Below are 21365 nucleotides of genomic sequence, written 5' to 3'. Positions count from 1 at the left end.
CACCCAGATTGGTAGCCCAAGTTCTGTCTCTCAAATCCGGTAGCTGACTCCCAGTCATCCAGGGGTTTGACAATCACTCCTCAGGGACAGATCTGACAATGTGCCTTTAATTGCAGTTTTTCTAAAAGTATCTCCTTTCCCAATTGAAATAAAAAAGACAAGGCATGAAGACTGGCTCTACTCGCTGAATGGGGTGGCGAGCTTGGTGCTGGGGTCCGGGCCTTCCTCGTACCTCCCTGGGCAGTCCCAGCACCAGCTGATGGTGGGGTGGCTCTCTCTGCAGGACCTTCCCAGCCCTGACACCTTTGGATTCACAGGGCCTCTGTGTCCCTTCAGTGGGCAGCCGCCCAGGGTGCAGCCCTTCAGGTAGACATGATGCCGCTCTTCTCTCCCTTGACTTTGAGGAACTCAGCCATGCTGGAGAAATACTTCTGGTTGGCCTCAGCCACCTTCTTCTCAGCTGCTTGTGGGTTCACAATCTCCAGGCCCTAGGCAGCGGGGGAGACAACCTGGCTCCTGACAATGCCCCCGCCCACGTGAGCGGGCACAGCAACAGAGGCCTGGGGAGGGGAAGGGGCTCTCCTGACTCCAGTAGGCGAGCCAGTGTGTACCTGGAGCGGGGTGAAGGCCACACTGGAGGCGGTCCCCGAGGAGCGGTCTCGGATGGTGGACTTCCCGCCATATACCACACTCTGCTTCTGCAGGGTCCGCTGTGCGGGAGAGGGGAGATCCCGCTGAGACTGTGCTGTTCCACCCTGGTCCACTTCACCCCACCCACATGGGCCCGGCTGTACCTGCAGCGTCTTGGAGATCCTGGCTTTGGTGGCCTCGTTCACCTGTGTCTGCCGCACACGCCCACTGCCCGACTTGCCCAGGTGACCCAGGCTGAAGCCCAGATCCTCCTGGTAGGCGTCCTCCTCAATCTGGGGAGAGGAAGGTATCCTGGAGTTAGTCACCCTCCTTGATCAGCTACAAGTCCAGCTGTCCACCCACTCAGCCAGTCCTGCGGGCACCTGTTCAGGCACCTACTGGGCCCCAAGTGCAATGAGCCTTGCTGAGGTGCCACTGGAGGCCTGTGAGAAGTTGGATCCTGTTACTGTTCCCCAAGCTGACAGGTGAGAGGGGCCGTGTATGTGTGGTGTGTATGTATGTCTCTGTGTCTCTGTATGTGTGTGTGGTGTCAAGAACCAGAACAGGTTTCACCAATGAAATGGCACTTGAGCAGGTGCATGTGGGACCAGGAGGAAGATGTTGGGATAATGAAACTGGCAGGGGCGAGGCACATAGTGTGTCAGGCAGGGCATGGGGAGGGAGTTGGAGAGACGAGTTGGCAAGGCCTGTGGTACCTGGACAAGAGCCTGGGTTGACGAGGAGCTGCAGGGTGAGGGGGCCAGTGCTGAGGGTTGTGTAGGCCCCTTTGGGGCAGGGAGGGGAGACTGGAGCTGGGGGACCAGGGAGGAGGCTGGGGTGGTGCCCAGATCTTGATGGGGGCGGGTTGGGGCCATAGGACGGAGAAGGAGGAATATAGAAGGCAGCAGGTCAGAGGGGAAGGGACCCCAGGGTCCCATGGCGATAGTTGTTAGGGGCCCAACCTCTCCGAAGCTCATGCGGTTGGCCTGCTTCCGTATCTCTGTCAGCCCCAGCCGCTCTTTCATCTTACGGTACCTGGGGATGGGGGCACGCGGTAGTTAGCCCAGATGGCAGAGCCTCCTCCCTCTGACCCGCCCCCACTGCTCAACCAGTCTCCCAGGGCCTCACCTGCGGCCACCTCGCTTCTTGCGCTGCCCATCAAGGGGTGCAGGCAACGGCTTCACCTGCTTCACGGGTGGCGGCTCTTGCCACTTGTCAAACTTGCGCTCAATCTCGTCCTTGAGTTCATAACCCACCTGGGAGGGGTACAGGGAAGTGCTGCAGCTGCTCCGGGGGTGGCCAGCTCTGGCCTCCCAGTCCTTCCGACCATTCACGGAGCCCACTCCGGGGCCCACCCTGTACCAGCAGCCCTGAGAACCTCACCACTGCTGGCTCTGGAGGTTAGGCTTCCCCATGACCCCTGCCCTCCAGGATCTGCTCTGAGTGCTGTGTGGAAAACTGTCTCTTGAACACTTGAGTCACAACAGCTTCTCTAATGCAGATGCCTGGCCACCCCACCTCCCGCCCGCGGTCTCCCAGGTCAGCAAGTGGGGGTACCGGGAGTTGGTCACCTCTACTCTGCTGTTCTTCACTGCACAAATCCCCTGGGGGCCCTTCTTCAGGAAAGACCCCATTGGCCCCCTCTCAGCATGTCCACTAACGCTGAGTCCCCAGGTACACAGACCCAGGTCTGCCTGGGCACCAGGGCCTGCATGCCCGCTCAGTGTCCACTCGCCAGCTCACTTCATTCAGATGTCCGTGAGCCCCTCATCTCCTCAGAAGAGCCCGCCGAGGCCAACTACCCTCATTGTCCAGTGCCCTTTACTTCCCTTCCTAGCATTTACTCAGCACCACTGGATGCACCAGGTTTACCTGCTACCATAAATTTAAGCTACTAAATTTGTAGTCATTTGTTAGAGCAGCACCATTGGGAAATGGATCCACCAGCAGAGGGCAAGCTGATTTTGGTAGGGGCCACGGACAGACATGCCCACCTCTGCCCTGTTAGGACAGGGCTCATGTGTGTTAGGTCCCGACACTGGCTTTCATGTGACAGACCACCGACCCACCCGGACAGACGCCTGCCCGTCCCTCACCTTCCCCTCCGTGCTCTCATGGAAACTGTCCACGCGGGCTGCCAGCGTGCACTTGGCAGCCACCAGCCGAGCCGCTTTCCGCCGGAGATCCTGGAAGAATGGAAAACAGAGTCAAGGTGACAAGTCGATGAGATTGCTGTTTTCAAAGCTCCAGCCACCTCCAGCTCAGTTTTGGCCTGGCAACATTTCACCCTTGTGCCACGTGTTACTGTAACATTGTAGGGTGTTAACAAATTAATAATGTGAGATGGTAACAAATTGTCATCCTCAACGTTTCCTTTTAACCTACTTTTAAAGAACTTACTATCTGCGTAGACAAACATACAAATGAAAAGTCCCAAATCAAATACCAAAAAAAAAAAATAAGGTTATGATTAAAATAGAAAACATGCATTGTATCACTAAAAATCACGTTAGGTGCCATGAAAGGAAGGTGGCCTGTGTTCTGGGAAACATCAAGGCGGTATGTGTAAAATCCATAGCCAAGACTGTCAATTAATAATCATAAAAATACTAAAATTACCAGAAGCTATGTATAGTGAAGGGGTAGCCTGGCCCTGAAGGGTTTGGCCTTGGCCAGAGAGTAAACTTGTGACTAGGGCGGGGCGGGTCTCTGGGTTATGGGGTGTCAGTCAACCTGGAGGCGGAGCACAGCCACCCTATGTAACTGAGCCTCAATGACCACTCTGAACACCAAGGCCCGCTGGGCTCCCGGCTGGTGATTTCGCGTGTACTGTTGCACACTGAGGTCGGCACTCCTGGGCCTGGCCCCTCGCTTTTCTTGCACTGGCTGCCATTCTCCTGTCCTCTTACTGTGACGTGACCTCAAGTGGGTCAGCTCTAGTGAGTTCTGTGAGTCCATCTAGTGGGTCGCTGAACTGGAGGGTGGTCTTGGGGACCCTTGGACCCACAAGCTAATGCTTCTGTCGCTTATCAGACGTGAGGTCTAACCTAGGTGAGTCTTCATCACAGCTGGTGGTGGATTCCATTCTCCCCATGTTATGGATGGAGAGACAGGGGCACAGAGCTCACGCCTCCCACCCAAGGTCATCCAATTGGCAAGTTGCATAGTAGGAATCCTAACCACAGTGCATTGGCTCCAGCGTCCCTGTTCTCACACTCCCTGCAACCCTGTCCTCCAAGCTCCTGACCAGTCATCAACTGTCATTCATATGAAGCGCAGGGGGCTTGCTCAGGCTTTGCAGGCAGCGGGGCTCATTCACTCACCGGGGGCAGGGACTGCACGATGTCACTGTGGTAGATGTAGCCGGTGTGGGGCAGCACGGAGGTGGACGAGAAACCAGACAGTGTCTTGCGTTGGGCCCCCAGCAGCATGATGTTGCAGGCAGGCATCTTGGAGAGGTTGGTCAGGCCGCCGGCCACTCCTGTGGTGGGAAGGAGGGTGTAGGGGATGTCAGAAGAAGCAGGGGCGGTTGTCGGGGGTGGGGGGGGCGCACCGTGTGCTGTGTCTTTACATGAGTTTCTGGTTGGAGAGGATGGCCTAGCCAGAGAGGGCCTGTCTCATTTTAGAGGGGAATTCCGAGGAGGCTCAGAGAGGTCAAGTGATTCGCCTGAGGGTGCACAGCAAGCAAGTGGCCCAATAGGAACCTGTGGTTTCATGAGTCTGTGAAGCCACATAACCCTGCCCTGGGGAGCATACCAACCCCAGAGCCTGGGTGTGCAGCTCTAGGGGTTCCCACGAGCTCGTCTGCAGGCGTGGGGAGGGGAGAGGGCACTGGGGAAATACTTCCACCTGGATGTGGTGTTTCCAAGGACTTGGAAAAGTGTCTCATCAAACAAATGCATCCTTAAAACAAGCCTCTAACAGGTGTGGTGACCAGTACAGAAGCAGAACCACCCCAGAGACATTCATCACAACACCCAGAACCTGCAGCTTTAGTGCCTTGAATGGCTAAAGGGACTGGGCAGACAGAGTGAAGGGCCTGGAGATGGGAAGAATCCCCAGGGGGTGTGGGTTCTACATAACCACAGGATCCTTAGAAGTGGAAGAAAAAGGTGGAGCCAGGGTCAGATTAGAGACCTTGAAGACGGACCGTGGTGGTGGTGGTGGGGGGGCACGAGCCAGGAGACGCAGGTGCCTCTGGAAGCTGGAAAGGCAGGGACACAGACCCTCCCCGGGCCCCCAGAGGAGCGCGGTCCTGCCCACACCTGGTCAGCCCAGCGAGGCCTGTGGTAGACCTGATCTCCAGAACCCTGAGGTGACAAATCGTGTTGTTTAAGCCACTTGGTTTGTTGTCATTTATTGCTGCTGCCATAAGAAACAACATACTGCTGGGGAAACTGGGGCAGGTAAAGTCTCCTAACCAAGGATGTGAGGTCGATGAAGGGAAAGCAAGATCCATGTTGAGTATATCCTGCCTGCAACCACTGTTTCCTTCTACCCACGACTCTGCAAATACATGCCCCCAAGGTGGCTGCTAGGGCCTCAACTGTGGCTCCCAAATGTCATATGTTGGCGTCCTCATCCCCCAGGACTTCAGAGTGGGACTGCATGTATCTGGAGATGGGGCCTTTATATGGGTGATTAAGGTGATCATAAGATGAGTCCTGGTCCAATGTGACTGGTGTCCTTATATGAGATTAGGACAGACACACACAAAGGGATAATCGCATGAAGATACAGGGTGGGGATGGCCATCTGCAAGACAAGGATAGAGGCCCCAGGACAAACCAGCCCTGGCGATGCCTCCAGGACGGGGAGATAATAAATCTTAGTTGTTGAGGCTGCCGCGTCTGTGACACTGTGTCAGTAGCCCGAGCCAACTCACACAGCTGCCTACCAAATTCCCCTCCAAGTGTTTCTCAGGGGGACGTGCCAGGAACCCGAGGGGGTGGGCGCTCTGGACAGCAGAGAGCTCCAGGGAAGGGACCCACCCTTCTGTCTTGACACACTGCCAGGACCAGCATCCCCATCTTGTGGAGAACACAGAGGCCCTCCTGCCTGGCCCCAGAGCTCACCCATGATCTTGGCGGCTGTGGACGCCCCGATGATGATGGAAAGGTTGGGTGCGATGAAGGACATGCGAGACTCCACATACTCATAGATACGGTGCTTAGAGGCATTCAGCTCCAGTGCCATGTCACAGGCCTCTTCCAGCCGCTCCAGCTCTTCTTCTGACAGCTGCTGCCTGCAAGGGAAGGTGGAAAGTGGCTGAGATGAACCCTGGCCCCCCTGGTTTCCCACCTGCCTGGTGTGGGACCCCGTCCTCCCAGCTGTGTGCACACATGTGTGTACATGTGTGCAGCTTCAGGACAATTACTCCTCGGCAGTGACAAGCTGGGGGCCCACTTGAACGGCTAGAGAGCTCAGTCACTGCCTGAGGCCAACACTAGCTCTTTGGTCTTTGACCTGTGGAAGCACCTTGGTCCACCCAGACAAGATTGCTGAGAGGGCAAGGCCACTCTTCTTTGCTAAGTTCTGTAACCTATCCTCAGGGCAGTGCCCAGCCCTCTGTCACATTTGTTCAATGAACAAGATGACAATCCTTGGGAGGTCTCCATCCCACAGGACTCTACTGGGGGTTTAAAGACGGTTCCTTCCCTCAGGCACAGCACAGAAAATGAGGTAGCCAAGACAAAGTCCCTGCCTTCACTTCTGATGATGGGCTCACCTCTGCTTCACCCCCCCAAGACTACAAGCTCCTGCAGAGGGAGGCTGGCTCTTCACTGACAGGGGACCCCACAGTCCAGCTCAGTGCCTGGCTTGCAGGAGCCACCAGTTAACACATGAATAACTGAAATGAACTGTTCTCTGGAGACTGACACCTGTGCCACTGGGACCCCAAGATCATCATCTGTTGTTAGCTAGGGCTGAGGCTGGCCAGAGGGCCTTCTCCTCACTGGGTACGTACCCCTGGGTGGTGGAGGCGGTGACGCTGACAACCATGATGGTGGCATTGGTCAGGATCTGCTGCAGGTTCTCATTGTTCTTGCACTTGTCCAGGCTGTTACCCAGCTCCTGTGGGCGACAAGGCAGTGACGGGGAGGCACAGAGCCTCGGAAAGGCTCTAAACCTCTCTGCTCCTGCACCGACTCAGGTCCCTTGTGGGGATGCTGGGAAAGTCGGAGTCTGTATGTAGGGCGCTCCTGCTCTACCAGCTCTGAGAACAACACTGCCCAAGTGTCGTCACTGCCATCCTGTGCTGCCTGATCTAGACAGACCAGAGCAACTGGCCACAGGGAGGACCCACTGCCTGGTCAATGTGGAGCACATCTGATCCCACAGCTCCCTGTCTTGCCACTGTCCTCACCTTCTCTCGGACAAGCGGGAGCCTCCTCACTGGTGTCCTTCACTTGTATCTGACCCTCCCCGGGCTCAGAGGTCAGATGTGACCTGATCCTTCAACTTCACCTCCCCACTTGGAGTCTTGGCAATTATCGCTTCTTCCCCAGACCTCTGCCCAGCCACCCCTCTGCCAGTTTTCGGGTCTTTACTCAAACTGCACCTGCTCTGACCACAGCTTGGAAATTGCTGGCTGGGGTGGGGGCAGTGGGGCACCCCCAAGCTCCCCCCTCCAGGGAAGGAGAGGGAGGACGTCCTTTCCAGGCTCTATCTCTCCCACACTAGGCAGCTGGGACACAGGTCACCCCTCTCAGCATTTCCGGACCAAGGGACAGGGAGGCAGTTGGGGCCTCCAAGGTCACTCCCCCCAGTTCGCTCATCTGCTTCCTGTCCCCTCCCATCTCAGGCCACAGGTAGAGTTCGAGGAGCCTTTCCATTAGATGGGGTCCAAGAGCAGGCCCTGCCTCCCTTTCTCACGTGGGGTTGAAGAGCCTCAATTCCCCAAGCCCCACTCCCTCACTCACTTTGACTGTGCGGATGTAATCCAGAGCATTGGGGACCAGTGACTCCAGTTCAGGAAACCGCTTCGAGTATTTATCTCGGATAAACTTATGGATGATGTCTGAGGTAGACAGGGATGGGAGGTGTCTGATGAGGGGACAGACTCTGCTGGCTGTCCCCCACCTCCAGTTCCCCTTCTAAGCAAACCCGAACTTTAGCTGGTCAGGCAGACACCCAGCACAAAGGCCCATTTCCTGGCTCCCTCACGAGTTAGTTCTGGTCTATAAGTGACATGTGTGACTTCCAGGTCACCCCCTTAAAGAATTGTGCCCTCTTCTTCTCTCCCGTTTTGCTGGTGGGAATGTGGAGATGATGGCTGGAAGTAGGCAGTCACCTGGTGGCAGATCAACAAGATAGAAAGTCTGGCCACCAGAAGCTGCTACTCCAGGAGACCAGCCTGAACTGTTCGTGTGGAAGAGTGAAATACATGACTTTGTTCTTTAAGCCACTGTCGCAGCAGCTAAATCTGGATTCAGGCTAACAGAAGGGAATTGGGGGCAGGACCCTGGGAAAGGCCAGCAGGGAGGGTGGCTGGGGATGCTGCCTGTCCCTCACCCAGGGACACCAGGTAGGGTCACCTCTGCCTGCTCCTCCACACTCACTCAGCTCGTTCTCGATCTCCACAGTCAGGTTGTTGGCATCCACAATGACCCGGTACTCGGGGGCTGCTTCCACTGGTCCCATCACTGTGAGGATGGGAAAGAGCCTGGTGGGTGTGTGTCCCAGCAGCCATACCTCCCGGCCCCTCAGCTGGGGAGACCGCAGATGTGGCTGGAGGGGAGCAAGAGGGGCTCAAAAGTCAACCAAGGGAGGGTGTGTGTGTCTGCGCACCTCCCGTCTCTCCCCCAGGCCAGTCTAGACTCGTCCCCATTTCACCCTAGAACTAAACCCTCCTGGGGATCCCCTGGGGCTGACAGCTAAACTCTCCAGGCTGATATCTGAGGCCCTGCAAGGACAAGCACCATGCCTGTTTCCTGTGGATGCATCCCCAGTGCACAAAGCAGCACTCAAAGGACATCTGCAACACCTGCCAACTCGCCATCACTGATTCCGAGGTCTGGCCTCTCTCCTCCCAGCTCATCTCATCAGACTCCAGCCATAGGGATTGATTACAGGGCCCTGACTCTTGGGCTACTTCATTCCTCTGGGCTAGCATACATGCTGTTCCCTCTCCTGGTACATCCCTGCCCCACACCTGCTTCTGGAGAACTCTCCCCAGGCTCTAATAGCAGTAATAACATTAGTGTCAAGACCAGCAGTCGCAGCGGCTGACATCGTTCTAACTTAATTGATCCACACCACCCAGGAAGGTAGCTGTTAAATTAAGAAATGGAGAGGCACAGCCTGATGTCACATAGCCAGCAGATGACAGGCCTCACATCTGACTCCAGAGCCTGTGCCCTCAAACACCTCTTTGTCCTTAAGACTCAGTAAGCACCCAAGAAGCCTCCCTTCGCCCCTCAGAGGCTGAGTGTCTCCTCTGCTCTGGCAGCGCTCCTGCCACATCTGTTAGACATGATCGCTGCCTGCCTTTGAGACGTTTTATGTCTGCCTCCCACCAGACAACAGTGTGATGGGGTCTGACTTTATCCTTGAGCCTGGCCCGACATCAGAAACGGCACCTTCATGGCTCCCCATGGCTCTCTGGATCAAGAAGCTCTCAGCCTGGCATTTGAAACCCCACAGGGATCTGGCAGCTTCTTCAGCCTCCCCTGTCCCTCTGCCACATCCGAGGCTCTGCACACGTCCCCCACTATTGGCCTGGCATGCACATTCATGCTTCAAGGTCCAATCCAGGTACTAGTTCTGACCCCTAGGACAGGGCCACCTGCCCCTCCTGCAGCTCCAGAGTATCCCCATCGCGGTCTCTCACAGCAGGCACAACCTGCCAATAGCTGTCAGGCACCTGCCTGTCTGCTCACCCCAAGGGCCTCAGGAAAACCTCACAGAAAGGAAGGGCATAGTGAGTCTCCCTTAGACTCTGCTCTGACTACACCTCCCCAGTGCCCAACAACCTCCTGTGGCTTCCCGCTGCCACCAAATTCCATGAAGGCCCTCGACAAGAAGACGGGGTTATACAGGTCAGCCTCTGTGAGCAGGTCTGAGAGTTGAGAGATACCCCATGCTCCCCAAAGTTGGGAATGATGCTTTAATGACCATGTACGTTTATGGTTACTCCCCATTTACCAAATGGCACCACCTTCTAGTCACAGGAGCAGCAACTCTCCTTCTAAGATAAACTTAAGGGAAAAGTATGTTAATTTAAAGAAAACATGAGATAAATAAAACAAGTGGTTTATAGATGAGGCGAAGCCCCTGTAACTAGTCATGTGACCCACTTAAGTTTGGGAACCCTAGAGAGGAGGCCCAGGCGCATGCTCAGCAGAGTGAGAACAAAGGCCTGTTGGCTGTATGATGCAGGATCTTTGTAGGGGAGAAGAGGACTAGATTGGGATGGAAGAGAAAAAGAGAGCTCTGGAAAAGGCTGAGACAGAGGTGGACCCAAGTTTTAAAGCCAGAAGCAGCAAAAGGGAGCCCAGTTGGGTGAGTCAGGGTGAGTGGGGAAAGGCACCTTCTGAGGCCTTAGCTTGCTTGCTGATGTACTCCTCAATCTTCATCATGATTTCAGCAAACTGTCGGGCAGAAGAGGAGAGTCACAATCCAGGACTGTGCGAGGAGACCCACTATCCTGCCCATTCCTCCTGGGAGCTTTCATTCACTGCTCACTCACCATCTTGCTGTCCCACAACTTGGCGATGCTCTTGACTGAGTCTCCGGAAAGATCCAGCTGTGTTTCCTCCTGCACGTCCTCTATGGCCGGCTCTTCTTCTTCCTCCCCATAGCTTCCTCCCTCCTCCTCTTCTGCTGCCTCCTCGAGATCAGCCAGAAGCTCGTCTGCCAGAGACATCCCGAGGCCTGTGGGGAGAGCAGGGTCCCCTCATCACCGAGAGGCCCCCCGCCCCAAAAGCCCTGGTCTTTCCTCCTCAACCCCACTAGCATGCAGTCCCCACAAGGACAGCTGTTTTCATTTGTATTGTTCTCTGTGCCTGGCACGTAGTAGGTGCTCAATATCCACTGCACTAACCTACGAACAAACCTCCCGGAACCCAGATGACCGCCGGCTGTAACTCACACCACTTATCCTCTCATACTCACTTCACTGGACAAGACAGAGCACACCCCACACGCCACCACCTCATCAAGGATTAAAATACACAACTCTCCTTGATTAAATGCAACTTCTCATTTTTTTCTATAAGAGCCTCTCTCACTTCCAATTCTTGGCCCCAAATGGGTGACAGAGTTCCTATATACTGGTCTCCTCAGCAACCAGGGCCTCATATTCTCTCCCTGCTCTGCCCAATCTATCCCAGCTGCTATACCAACGTCAGTATTTTCTGAGACTCCCAAGAAGAGAGAAAAATTGGGAAGTGCTACTTACTCTACATAAGCAGTCCCGAACCTTTTTGGGGCCAGAGACTGATGCTCCTGTGAGAATCTAATGCCTGATAATCTGAGGTGGAGCTGAGGTGGTGATGCTAGTGCTGGGGAGCGGCTGCAAATACAGATGAAGCTGAGCTTGCTTGCCCGCTGCTCACCTGCTGTGCAGCCTGGTTCCTAACAGGCCACAGACCAGTACTGGTCTGCGGCCCGGGGATTGGGAGCTCCTGCTCTACATGGTACGATCCCCACCAGTCTGTTCTCCCATGGCATTTTTTTTTTTTTAAACAAGCAACCTTTCCTTATCTCTGTCCTTTTCTTCTCTCCATAAATCAAACCCCTTTCCTTAGTCCCTCCCCTTCTGCACTGCCCAACTAAAGTATAAAAACAGAGACTGCAAACTTCAATGTCAAAGGCTGAGTGAGTGACTTGAGTGAAGCAGGCTAGGGCTTGGGCAGTAGGAAAGAGTGGAGCCTGGGGAATCAGAGAACTCATGCCCCATCTATAGGTGAGCTGCTTGACTTCAGACACGCTTTGCCAGTGGGAATGGGGGCTCCATGTTGCCAGGTTTTCTAGAATTTTTTCAAAAGAAGTAAGAAATTCAGTATCTTTTTGTGGAATCTCTCAGTTTGAAGTTTCTTTTTACTACTTAAATGTATAATTTAAATCAAAAACAAACAAAAAACCACCATGGCACAGGCCAAACCAAACAAATTACAAGATGGGTTTGGCCCTTGAGTTGCCAGTTTGAGACCCCTGAATGTCCAGCTGTCTCTATTGTGAGGTCAGTCTCCCCTCATATCCTCCTCTCTTCCTAAGACATAATGTCTCCTTTATACTCACTTCTCCTAAACAGACACAGCTTTTCCTTGTAAATGCCCCTGTATAACCTCACATAAGCTTTTCTCCAAAACTCCCCTCGCTCACCTCCTCTAAGAAAAACTTTTCTTTATAGAACTAAACTCTCTCCCTGTATATGACTCGTGTTTCTTCATATTCTCTTTTCTCCCATAAACTGTAAGCATATCTAAGACCACATTTGTCTGTTCACTGCTATATCCCCACTGTCCAGCAGAATGTCCAGCACACAGTAGGCATTCAAGAAATATTTCGTAAATGAACAATTTAATTTAATCCTTATATCCACTGCATTATGCTCTCCTTTCTCCAGGTCTGAATATATCCATTTCTCATCCTCCTTCATCCCTCTGGCAGGGGCATAAACATTATTTTTCTGACCTGATCCCGCTGTTATACATCTATGAGCCCCTTAGTTGGCCTCAACACTTAAGGGTCTCTAAATTTCTAACAAATTGTTGAATGCCCATCTTCCTCATTGAGCCAAAATTTCTGTAAGAGGGACTGCGCCCGTTTTGTTTACTGCTCAATAGCCCCACGCAACACCTGGTACAGAGGAGGTACAACGACCTCGCTTCATTCCAGCCAACCTCTGCCACTATCCCTCTTGCCTACGAGTTCTCCTCACATTTCCCGAGCTTACCAACTTCTTCCCCTCACTTCTTACTGGCCCAGCCCCTCCTCAGCCTTCAGTTCTCATCTTATATTCAAGTTCCCTGGCCCACGCACCCCACTCTTGGTGACATACCCCGTCCGCTCTGTGGGTACCCTATGGCGCTTCACACACTTGTTATTTAATTAGTTAAGGCTGCCCAAGCAAAGCGTTCTAAGAAGGCGGGAAACATTTTTGCTTTTGCCATATCCCCAGAGCGCTAACACTGTACGAACATATGTGACCTTTGGGTCATAAATCTAGTAATGTCCGCCTCACACACGTCCATCCCCTAGGCATAGGAATCCAGTCCCCCCAACCCGCCGCGCTCCTCTCGTCTCCATCTCACTCACCGCTTCCCTTCTGCACAACGGTTTCTAGGAAATCAATTTCCAACAGAGGGCGACGCTCACTGATGACGTCGCACCCTTGTGCCGCTGCGAAGGCAAAGCTACGCTCTGATTGGTCCCCGCCCCAGGTCCTTCCGAACCGTGTTTAGAACAACAACTTTATTAGCACCCGCCCCGGGAGGAGAAGGGGTGAACAAGGGCGGGGAGAGGGGGCTCCACTGGCCCACGGGCGCCGCCGAGGACTAAGCCTGCGAAACGGCAACTCGCCGTAGTCGAACGACAGGATATCGACACAAGAATAAAGACGAGGGCAACTCAGACGACTGGTGGCGACGTTAGACTTTCAGCTGGTCTGGGGCGTGGGGGAGGCGGAGGCGAGGTCGGAGATAAGGAACTACAATCCCAGGAGGCGTAGCGGCGGAGTCCCGGATGCTTGGTCGTGAAGCCTGGTGGGACGGGTAGTTTCGCAAACGACTTAACCTATAGGTTTGCGAGTAAGTTTCGAGGCCAGGGCTTCGGGAGCCGGAGAGAGATGGAACTGGAGCAGAGAGAGGGGTAAGAGGTTTGGGGGAAGATTATCAATCCCAAAAGACATTGCGGCTGCATAACATGCAACCGTCCGCGCTTTACCCTGGGGGCTGATGGGGATTGTAGTTCATGCAACTGCTTTGACTTAGAACTGTTTTAGGGACTGGGGTCTGTACTCGAGCATCCTCGGGGAAGAGGCGGGGGTCCAGAGGTTCGAGGCTTGGACTCCTGGGTCTCAGTGAGAAGTTGGGGCCTTGAACTTACCTGGATCCTCCGGAAGGGTATGGGGGCCTGGACCCCTGTGTCTGAGGAAGGAGGGCCTGGGGGCCAGGCGTTCAAGGTTCCTGAGCACCCTGACCCTACAGGACCATGGCAGCCGTGGGCTTTGAAGAGTTCTCAGCGCCGCCAGGCTCGGAGCTGGCGCTGCCTCCGCTGTTCGGTGGTCATATCCTGGAGAGCGAGCTTGAGACAGAAGTGGAGTTCGTGTCTGGGGGTCTGGGAGGCTCGGGGCTCCGAGAGCGAGATGAAGAGGAAGAGGCAGCTCGGGGCCGGCGGCGGCGCCAGCGGGAACTAAATCGCAGGAAGTACCAGGCGCTAGGTCGGCGCTGCCGGGAGATCGAGCAGGTAGGTGAGTGCGGATTCCCGTTTCGGAGTCCTCTAGCCTAAATTACCTCCCCCTCCCAGTTTCTGCCTGTCCACATGCCCAGCGTTTTTTTGCCTCGCTGAATGCATCATTCATTCATTATTCATTGATTCCGTACCTGTTATGAGACAGGCACTGTGCGAGGCAGAGCTGTGTTCTCTAGGAACTTCCCTGCCCGCCCAGATCAGCTCGCTGATGCCTCCCAGGCTCCTGTCCTGCTCCCCACCCAGCACAAGTCAGAGCTCACGTTCTTCAGGTCTCCTGACATCAGTCACTTCTCTCTCCTGTCCATTTTGCTTCTTGTATCTCCCTGGATCCTTCTCCTGTCCATCCTCATGGCCTCTGCCCCAGACTCAGGTTCCCTTGGCTGAATCACTGGACTAGCCTCTTTGATGAGCAGTAGGTAGGGCAGAAATCTTCAATGGCCACAAACGCCAGCACGTGAAATTTGGATTTCTTTTGCAGTGAGAGGGAACTAATGAAAGGTTTCAAACAAAAGGGACCAAGGCCAGATCTGTATGTTTGGAAGACTCTGAACTTGGTTGTATTCATTTGCTAGGGCTGCTGTAAGCAAGCACCACAAACCGAGTGGCTAAGTAACAGATGTGTACTGCCAACCAGAGGCTGGAAGTCCGAGGCCGGATGACCACAGGGTTGGGCCTTCTGAGGGCGCGGGGGCGGGGAATCTGCTGCGTGCCTCTCTCCCAGTTTCTGGCGGTTTGCAGGCGGTCTTTGGTGTTCTGTGTCTCTCATTTCCTTTTATAAGGATTCGTGTCGTTGGATTAGTGTCCACTAATGACCTCATTTAACTCGTTCACCTCTGTGAAGACCCTGTATCTGAATAAGGTCACATTCTGAGGTCCTGGGAGTTAGGACTCCAACACACCTCTTTTGGGGGACAGCATTCAATGCATCACAATGGTCTTGGGGGTTCTGGAAGGGGAATACTGGTGGTCCAGGTAGGAGAGAATGCAGCCTGAGCTGAGGCAGGAGTCAAGGAGATGGAGAGGAGGGGTGAGTTAGAGACTGAGGAAGTGATGTCTGTCTCAGCAGTCAGGCTGACAGAAGGGAAAGTGCATGCAGACTCTAGGCAGCACAGGGCTTACTCAGGACGAGAGGAGCATGATTGGATAGTGAATGTTGGCGAGGCCTGGGGGTAATGGCCTTAATGCTAGGCTGTGGGAATTGGGAGCCATGGAGGTGTGTGGAGCAGGGCTGGCTCCAGGTATTCTAGTCCTGAGCCTCCACGCACCCTGTGGCCAGCAATTCAAGTCTTCCGTCCTCCAGATGTGCCCTGCAGGAATAGGGACATCCACCAGGATGTCCATGGCAGTGTTACTTGTAACTTAGTTTTATGCATATGTGTATGTGTGTGGGTATGGATGGATGTAAAATAGATGACGTGGAGGTCATTCAGATCTAATACTATTTAAGCCAGACACTAGCTTCTTTTCACCAGATGGTCTTGCCTCCAGCCCTCCATCAGCTACCCCATCCCTCCGACCACTCCGCTTTTCTCTCCTCACCCTTCTCCTCTCTGCTCCCCTTTTCATCCCGTGTCTTGACTTCTCATGTGAATCCTTCTCTCCACCCACATTAAGAGTATTTCATACCTGGCACTCTGTGTTCATGGGGTTTTTAGTGCAAAGGTGGTGCCATTAGGTGACTGCTCACCTATGGGCACTGAGTGCCAGGCCTGCTGAGGGGTTGCCCTGCTTAGACAGGACATCTCTTCCAGCCTTGCCTCTCCACCTATTGGACAGGTAGATGCGGGGCCCAAGGGGGCTCACTCAATCATTTGCTCAAAGGAGCTGGCTGGCATCTGAGCCTGTGCTCTTAGCCCACCTCCCCCAGGAAGAGCTTCTGTTAACTGTTCTAATCTTAGACATGCAGACACCAAGGCTCAGAGAGATTAAGTAATTTGCCCAAGCTCACATAGCTGAGCAGCAGCAGAGTCCAGATTTGAACCCAGGCCCACTCTTGCCACTGTATTCTATTTGGTTTCGTCACATCCCTCTCCCTCCGTGTCTAGGCTAGGGCCTCGGAAACTGTGCAGTGGCTGTTCTCTGAGCCTGGAATCCTTCCTGGCCCATGACTTATTTGTCTCCTTGTCATCATTTGGGTCTTGGCTCACTCTTCTTCTCTGACGCCCTCACTAGCGCCTCCTTCCTTAGTGTCCAGCACACTAATCTGCTATCTTGGTATCTTCCAACACTACCACTATGTGAAGTCATTCGTTCTGCAAATATCTACAGAGGACCCACTCCACCAGGCTCTGCCAGAAGCTCTATGGACACAGGCACAAATCCTCATCCTTTGGCACTTGTGTTCTGGTGTGTGAGTGGGCACACTCAGTACCAGGATGGGATGTATGGTGATGGTGAAGGTCGTGAGGAAAATGGAGCTGAGGAGAGTGGATGGCAGGCGGGATTCTGGCGTGGGAGTTTCAATTTAGTGGGTGGTCTGGGGGCGACAAACAGGGTCCAGCTGGCCTGTGCTCTCCCACCCCCTGCAGGTGAATGAACGAGTCCTAAACAGGCTGCACCAGGTACAGAGGATAACGCGGAGACTCCAGCAGGAGCGGAGGTAACCCCTTGCACGCCCGCGTGCCTCTCTCCATTTCTCCACCACCTTCCCCATCTGGGGCCAGAAGGAAGCCAGGTTGGAGAGGGTGGGGCGGTGGGTGTGGTGTGGTGGTGAGGGCCCTGAGGCCAGCAGGGAGGTGTGCTCCCTTTGAGTGGAGTGCAGCAAATGGAGCACAAGCCTTGACAAGGCTTAATTTCAATCAGTGTTTCACTGTGCGACTCTGAGCAAGCAACACCACTTCTCTGTTTCCTGTCAACTGAGGGTAACACCAAATTCACACCAATGCCACAAGGTTGCAGAGGGGCAAAACAGAGTGCACAGGGGGTGAGCTCAGCTCAGAGCCTCCCACCTCCGGTAACACAAAGCGGGGTGGGGAGCTCTGGGGCTGAAGGGCTGAAGGGCTCCACAGTGAGGCACTTAGTCAAATTGTAGGGACAGAAAGGAGGATGGTGGATGCTGGGGGAGGAGAGTGGGGAGCTGTTTACTAGGGACAGAAGTTCACTTTGGAAAAATTAAGAAAGTTCAGGAGATGGTGGTGATGGTTGCACGACGACGGGAACATACTTAATTCCACTGCACTGTACATTTAAAAATGGTTAAGTCAGTAAATATTATGTATCCCTTCTCACCATTAAAAAAAAAGATTTTTTCAAAAGCAAAAAAAATGAACAAAATGAAATGTAAGACTGGCCAAGTCGCTCCTCTGCTCAAAACCGTACTGGGGTCCCATGTGACTCAGTTAATATCTTACGATAGCTAGCCAGGCCCCATATCACATGGCCCATCACACCAGCCTCATCGTCCACCAGACACACGCCCACCTCAGGGCCTTTGCACTTGCTTTTCCTTCCGCCGCCCCCACCGTCCTTTTTAAGTTCCAATCAGGTACCATCCATCCTCTTTCCAACCTGTTGTGATTTGCTGGCTCCCAGGTAGCATTCAATTGATTGGAACTTAAAAAAAAGAAACCAAAAAGCTTGTGGAAGCAAAGAGAGAAAAGGCGGCTGGAGAAGATACAAAGTCACGGCAGTGTTCTGCACAGGTCACGTGTAGTTACCAATTAAAGTGACTTGCATTTGAACCTGTACTACACGGATGTCCCACTGAGAGCTTCAGGGACCACATCCACTGGTTTGTAGTGTCACTCTCAGGCAGCCTGCCCCGTTGGGTTGTCATTTCCTGTTGACAGAACATGAAACTGAGGTGCAGAGGTGACCTTCTCTTGGCCAGAGTCCCACTGGCTGGTCAGGTCCTTGGCACCAGGTCTCTCAGACCCCAGAGCTCAGCCTTCTGGGTTGAGGACACTCTGGCTTCAGAGGGAGTCAGAACTGGGCTGTCAGGTACCCTTTCCCCAACCCCCAGAGGATATAGGTGTCCCCTGGTGGCTTCTCCCTGGGCTTAGGTTCCTCATGAGAGTGCTGGACTCCTACGGCGATGACTACCGCACCAGCCAGTTCACCATTGTACTGGAGGTGAGTGTGGGCTCCTGGGGTCTGGGGGGGCTGAGGGAGCCGGGAGTCCAGGATGCAGCCTTTACCTGCGTCCCGTCTCCCTGCCAGGATGAGGGCAGCCAGGGCACAGATGCCCCTACCCCAGGCAATGCCGAGAACGAGCCTCCAGAGAAAGAAGGGCTATCCCCACCCAGAAGGACACCGGCACCCCCAGAACCCAGCAGCCCAGCCCCTGGCGAGGGGCCTAGTGGGCGGAAGAGGCGGCGAGCGCCCCGGGAAGGACGGAGAGGAGTCACGCTGACTCCAGAACTGGCCCCTGTGCAGGTGGGAAGCTGGCTTTGCAGGGGGCCAGGCTGGGAAAGCTGGAGAAAGGAGGTGACACAGGAAGGGTTGGAGAGGGTCAGGGTGGGGCAGGGAAGGAGGAGTTGGAAAAAGCCAGGAAGGCTTGGGTGGAAAGGAAGGAGGAAGATGCGGAGAGGTGGCTATGGGGAAAGAGGAAGGAAGGGAGAGGTTGGTGAGGCCAGGGGAAACTGGAGACTACATGGCCCTGGGAACACTGGGACTCTCCGAGGCACAACCAGGAGGCGGTCTGGCCTGAAGAGCAAGAATGTGGGACCTGAGGGCCTCGTCTAGATCCCAGGGCCACTCACAGCTTGCTCTTCTCTTCCTAGATTAAGGTCGAGGAAGACTTTGGCTTCGAAACAGATGAGGCCCTGGACTCGAGTTGGGTTTCTCGGGGGCCAGACAAACTGCTGCCCTACCCGACCCTAGCCAGTCCCCCCTTTGATTGACACCCCCCCCCAATAAACTGACCCCATACTTGCCCTGGCCACTGTCTGCTGTTTCCACCTTTCATCACACACACACTCAAATTCAGGAGTCTGTGTTCACATTTTTATTGGGGGCCCTAGGGGTGGGGCCTCCTCCATCAGTGGAGGGGCTCACAGTTTCTTCAGCCACTCCAGGCTTGGGCCCTGGGGGTCTTGGGGGTGGCTGGGCACGTCAGGCATGTTCCCATCATCTCGGACGGGCACTGTGGGACAAAAGGGGGGCCACTGAGACCAGTGATCTCCAGGGACCCGCAGAGAGGGCCTGGTCTGTCAGTTTACATTCAAAGGGAAGTGGGACCCCAGCGAGGAGAGAAGACAGGACAGTGAGAGCCAGAGAATCAGACAGACAACCAGGGACATACAGAGATCCAGAGACTTGGGAAACCAGAGGGAGAGAGGGTGACACAGAAAGGAGACAGAGAAAGATACAACAGGTAAGGAACAGAGGTTGGAAACCTGGAGGTCGAGAACCAGAAAGACAAAAATCCAGAAAGCAACAGAGGTGGGAATCCAGAGGGAGAGAAATCTGGAACCACAAGACAAAGTACAAAAATGGACAGGAAGTGAATTTTACGGCATGTGAATTATATGACACAAAAAAAGAAAAAGTCCAGCCAGCCCTGCAGTATCTCAGCTCCCTACTGAGGAAAGACCAGCCTTCTATTCCTACCTAAAATGGGGAGGTCCCTGCAGCCCCTGCCTTGGCCACTCACCTGGGTAGTTGTAGGGTGTGACCTGGTTGATCATGGTGGCGTACTTGGTGTACGGGCTTATAGAGGGCAGAATTATAGCTGTGGAGAGACAGAGGGGTGAGGCCTAGAGAAGGTGGCTATGGGAGGGGAAGGATGAGAAGGGGCTGAAGCTGAACTTTAGCAAAGGGGGGGAGTCAAGTGCATGGGGGGCAGGAGGTACAGCACCTCCAGGAGGCCCCTTGGCACTAGGATCCCCATTCCTCAAAAGGTTTTACCACTTTTTGGAGGTGGGGCTGGGAGCCAAGCACTTTCAAATAGGTGAAACCGAGAGAGCACATAGGAGGGAAGTAGGGGTGGTCATAGGATGAGTACATCTGAGGGTAGAGGTGCTCATGGAGCACACTAGGTGGGGAGCGAGTCTTGGGAATGTTTGAGGATTCATGAAATGTTATAAACTGAGGGGGAGGGGTTATAGAAGGAACCATCTCCAAGAAACCACAGTCCATTTAGGGTGGAAGCCTGGAGTCTGGGGAGTGCGGTAGGACACATAAAGGAATGTTCTAAGCTGGCACTGATAGAAATATGAGCTACACATGTAATTTTACGTTTTCTTATAGCCGCCTTACAGTTAAAACATACAAATTAATTTAAAAACTATATTTAATCTGGTACATCCCAAACATCATTTCAGTATAGCAACAGTCTCTTCAATCCGACAGCGTGTACTTTACACGAGCGTAGCATGTGCCACTTCGATTCATTATGGACCCCTTTCTAAGTGCTTGGTGCCCACTGTGGCCCATGGCTGCTGTATGGGACAACTGTGCTCTAAGAACCTTGCCCAGTGCGTGGTCTGCAGACCAGCGACATTGACAAGACCTGGGAACTTGGCCCCACCCCAGCCCTACTGAGTAAGTGCCTGCATTTTAACAAGCACTATCTCCACCCCCCCAAGTGGCCCCAGTGCACATTCAAGTATGAGTAACCCTGTTCTAGAGCAAAGGTTCAAGAGAGCAGTACAGTTAGAATCACTGGGACATTTTCACAAGGTACTGAATTCCTCAACCCCACGCCTACCGCACCCAGCTCAACTCTGTTGGAGCGTGATGGTGAAAGGGGGTAGGAATCGGACATTATTGTTATTATTGTTACTTTAGGGCTCAGGTGCTTTTAATGCACAGCCAGGGTTCAGAATCTTTTCTTGGGGGATTATGGACCTCTTCGGTGGGTGTGTATGGGGTGGGGGTGGTGAAAGGGTCATAATATTAGGGAGGCGGTAGGCAAGGGGACGTCGTGAGGGTGCTGACACACTGGTGGGGTCACAGAACGGTGAAGACAAAGAGAGGACCTTGGAGTACAAGGCGGAACGCTAGTGGGGGGCGATGGGACCTTTGGGGCGGGTGGGGGAGGTAAAGATGGGACGCCGGTTGGAGTGATGCACGTTCGCGCTCACGCACCGAGGCCCCCGATGGTGAACGACGCGACCAGCACCGGCTCCTTGGCCCAGGCATTCCTGAAGAAGGCGGCGAGTCCTGGAGGGGTGGGCGGGAAAGGTCACCCCTGCAGGGGGTGCTCCCGGTGACCTCTAACCTCCCGCCACCCCTGCCCTGGAGGAACCCTTTTGTGACCCCACCGCCTCCACGGAGACTCCTCAGCGCCCTACCCCCGCCCCGCCCCGCCCGGGGTTCGCCTGCTCCTTGCGCGCCGACGGTACCCACACTTACTCCCGGCCATCTTGGTCGAG

At 54.2% G+C, this 21365-nt stretch overlaps 3 protein-coding genes across 4 annotated transcripts; 1 reads left to right on the top strand and 2 right to left on the bottom strand.

Annotated features, from left to right (window-relative positions):
* Positions 1-87: 87 nt before the first annotated feature.
* On the bottom strand, positions 88-13054 carry PRPF31 (pre-mRNA processing factor 31). Of its 2 annotated transcripts, none has more exons than XM_011385643.2 (14): positions 12895-13054; positions 10322-10506; positions 10163-10223; positions 8193-8276; positions 7554-7651; positions 6599-6705; positions 5706-5875; positions 3954-4111; positions 2727-2816; positions 1759-1886; positions 1593-1665; positions 795-923; positions 612-710; positions 88-488 (listed from the first exon to the last, which is right to left on the bottom strand). In XM_011385643.2, exons 2-14 carry the CDS (start codon positions 10496-10498, stop codon positions 363-365), a joined length of 1500 nt encoding a protein of 499 aa, XP_011383945.1. In that variant the 5' UTR covers positions 10499-10506; positions 12895-13054; the 3' UTR covers positions 88-362. The 2 variants fall into 2 exon arrangements, with proteins under 2 accessions (XP_011383945.1, XP_011383946.1); XM_011385644.2 differs by lacking the exon at positions 12895-13054 and adding an exon at positions 11033-11146.
* A 214-nt stretch (positions 13055-13268) lies between these two features.
* On the top strand, positions 13269-18929 carry TFPT (TCF3 fusion partner). Its single transcript, XM_011385645.2, has 6 exons — positions 13269-13446; positions 13785-14043; positions 16578-16648; positions 18051-18120; positions 18208-18423; positions 18771-18929. The coding sequence occupies exons 1-6, from the start codon at positions 13424-13426 to the stop codon at positions 18888-18890; spliced, it is 759 nt and encodes a 252-aa protein (XP_011383947.1). The 5' UTR covers positions 13269-13423; the 3' UTR covers positions 18891-18929.
* Positions 18930-18979: 50 nt separating this feature from the next.
* Positions 18980-21359, bottom strand: NDUFA3 (NADH:ubiquinone oxidoreductase subunit A3). The gene is made up of 4 exons (XM_011385642.2): positions 21346-21359; positions 21079-21153; positions 19643-19720; positions 18980-19132 (listed from the first exon to the last, which is right to left on the bottom strand). Exons 1-4 carry the CDS (start codon positions 21353-21355, stop codon positions 19041-19043), a joined length of 255 nt encoding a protein of 84 aa, XP_011383944.1. The 5' UTR covers positions 21356-21359; the 3' UTR covers positions 18980-19040.
* Between the last annotated feature and the right edge of the window lie 6 nt (positions 21360-21365).

Source organism: Pteropus vampyrus, unplaced genomic scaffold (assembly GCF_000151845.1).
Source record: "Pteropus vampyrus isolate Shadow unplaced genomic scaffold, Pvam_2.0 Scaffold745, whole genome shotgun sequence".
Lineage (NCBI taxonomy): Eukaryota > Metazoa > Chordata > Mammalia > Chiroptera > Pteropodidae > Pteropus > Pteropus vampyrus.
This window is presented reverse-complemented; position numbering and strand designations above follow the sequence as displayed.

Coding starts and splice junctions, on each gene's coding strand:
- PRPF31 (XM_011385643.2), bottom strand. CDS start 10,498: ATGTCTCTGGCAGACGAGCTTCTGGCTGATCTCGAGGAGGCAGCAGAA. Junction 6,706..7,553: donor ATTACATCCGCACAGTCAAA/GTGAGTGAGGGA, acceptor TGTCGCCCACAG/GAGCTGGGTAACAGCCTGGA. Junction 924..1,592: donor ACCGCATGAGCTTCGGAGAG/GTTGGGCCCCTA, acceptor TCCTCTCCCCAG/ATTGAGGAGGACGCCTACCA.
- TFPT (XM_011385645.2), top strand. CDS start 13,424: ATGGAACTGGAGCAGAGAGAGGG. Junction 13,447..13,784: donor GAACTGGAGCAGAGAGAGGG/GTAAGAGGTTTG, acceptor CTGACCCTACAG/GACCATGGCAGCCGTGGGCT. Junction 16,649..18,050: donor AGACTCCAGCAGGAGCGGAG/GTAACCCCTTGC, acceptor CCCTGGGCTTAG/GTTCCTCATGAGAGTGCTGG.
- NDUFA3 (XM_011385642.2), bottom strand. Junction 19,721..21,078: donor GTTCACCATCGGGGGCCTCG/GTGCGTGAGCGC, acceptor GTCTCTCCACAG/CTATAATTCTGCCCTCTATA. Junction 19,133..19,642: donor CACACCCTACAACTACCCAG/GTGAGTGGCCAA, acceptor TTTGTCCCACAG/TGCCCGTCCGAGATGATGGG.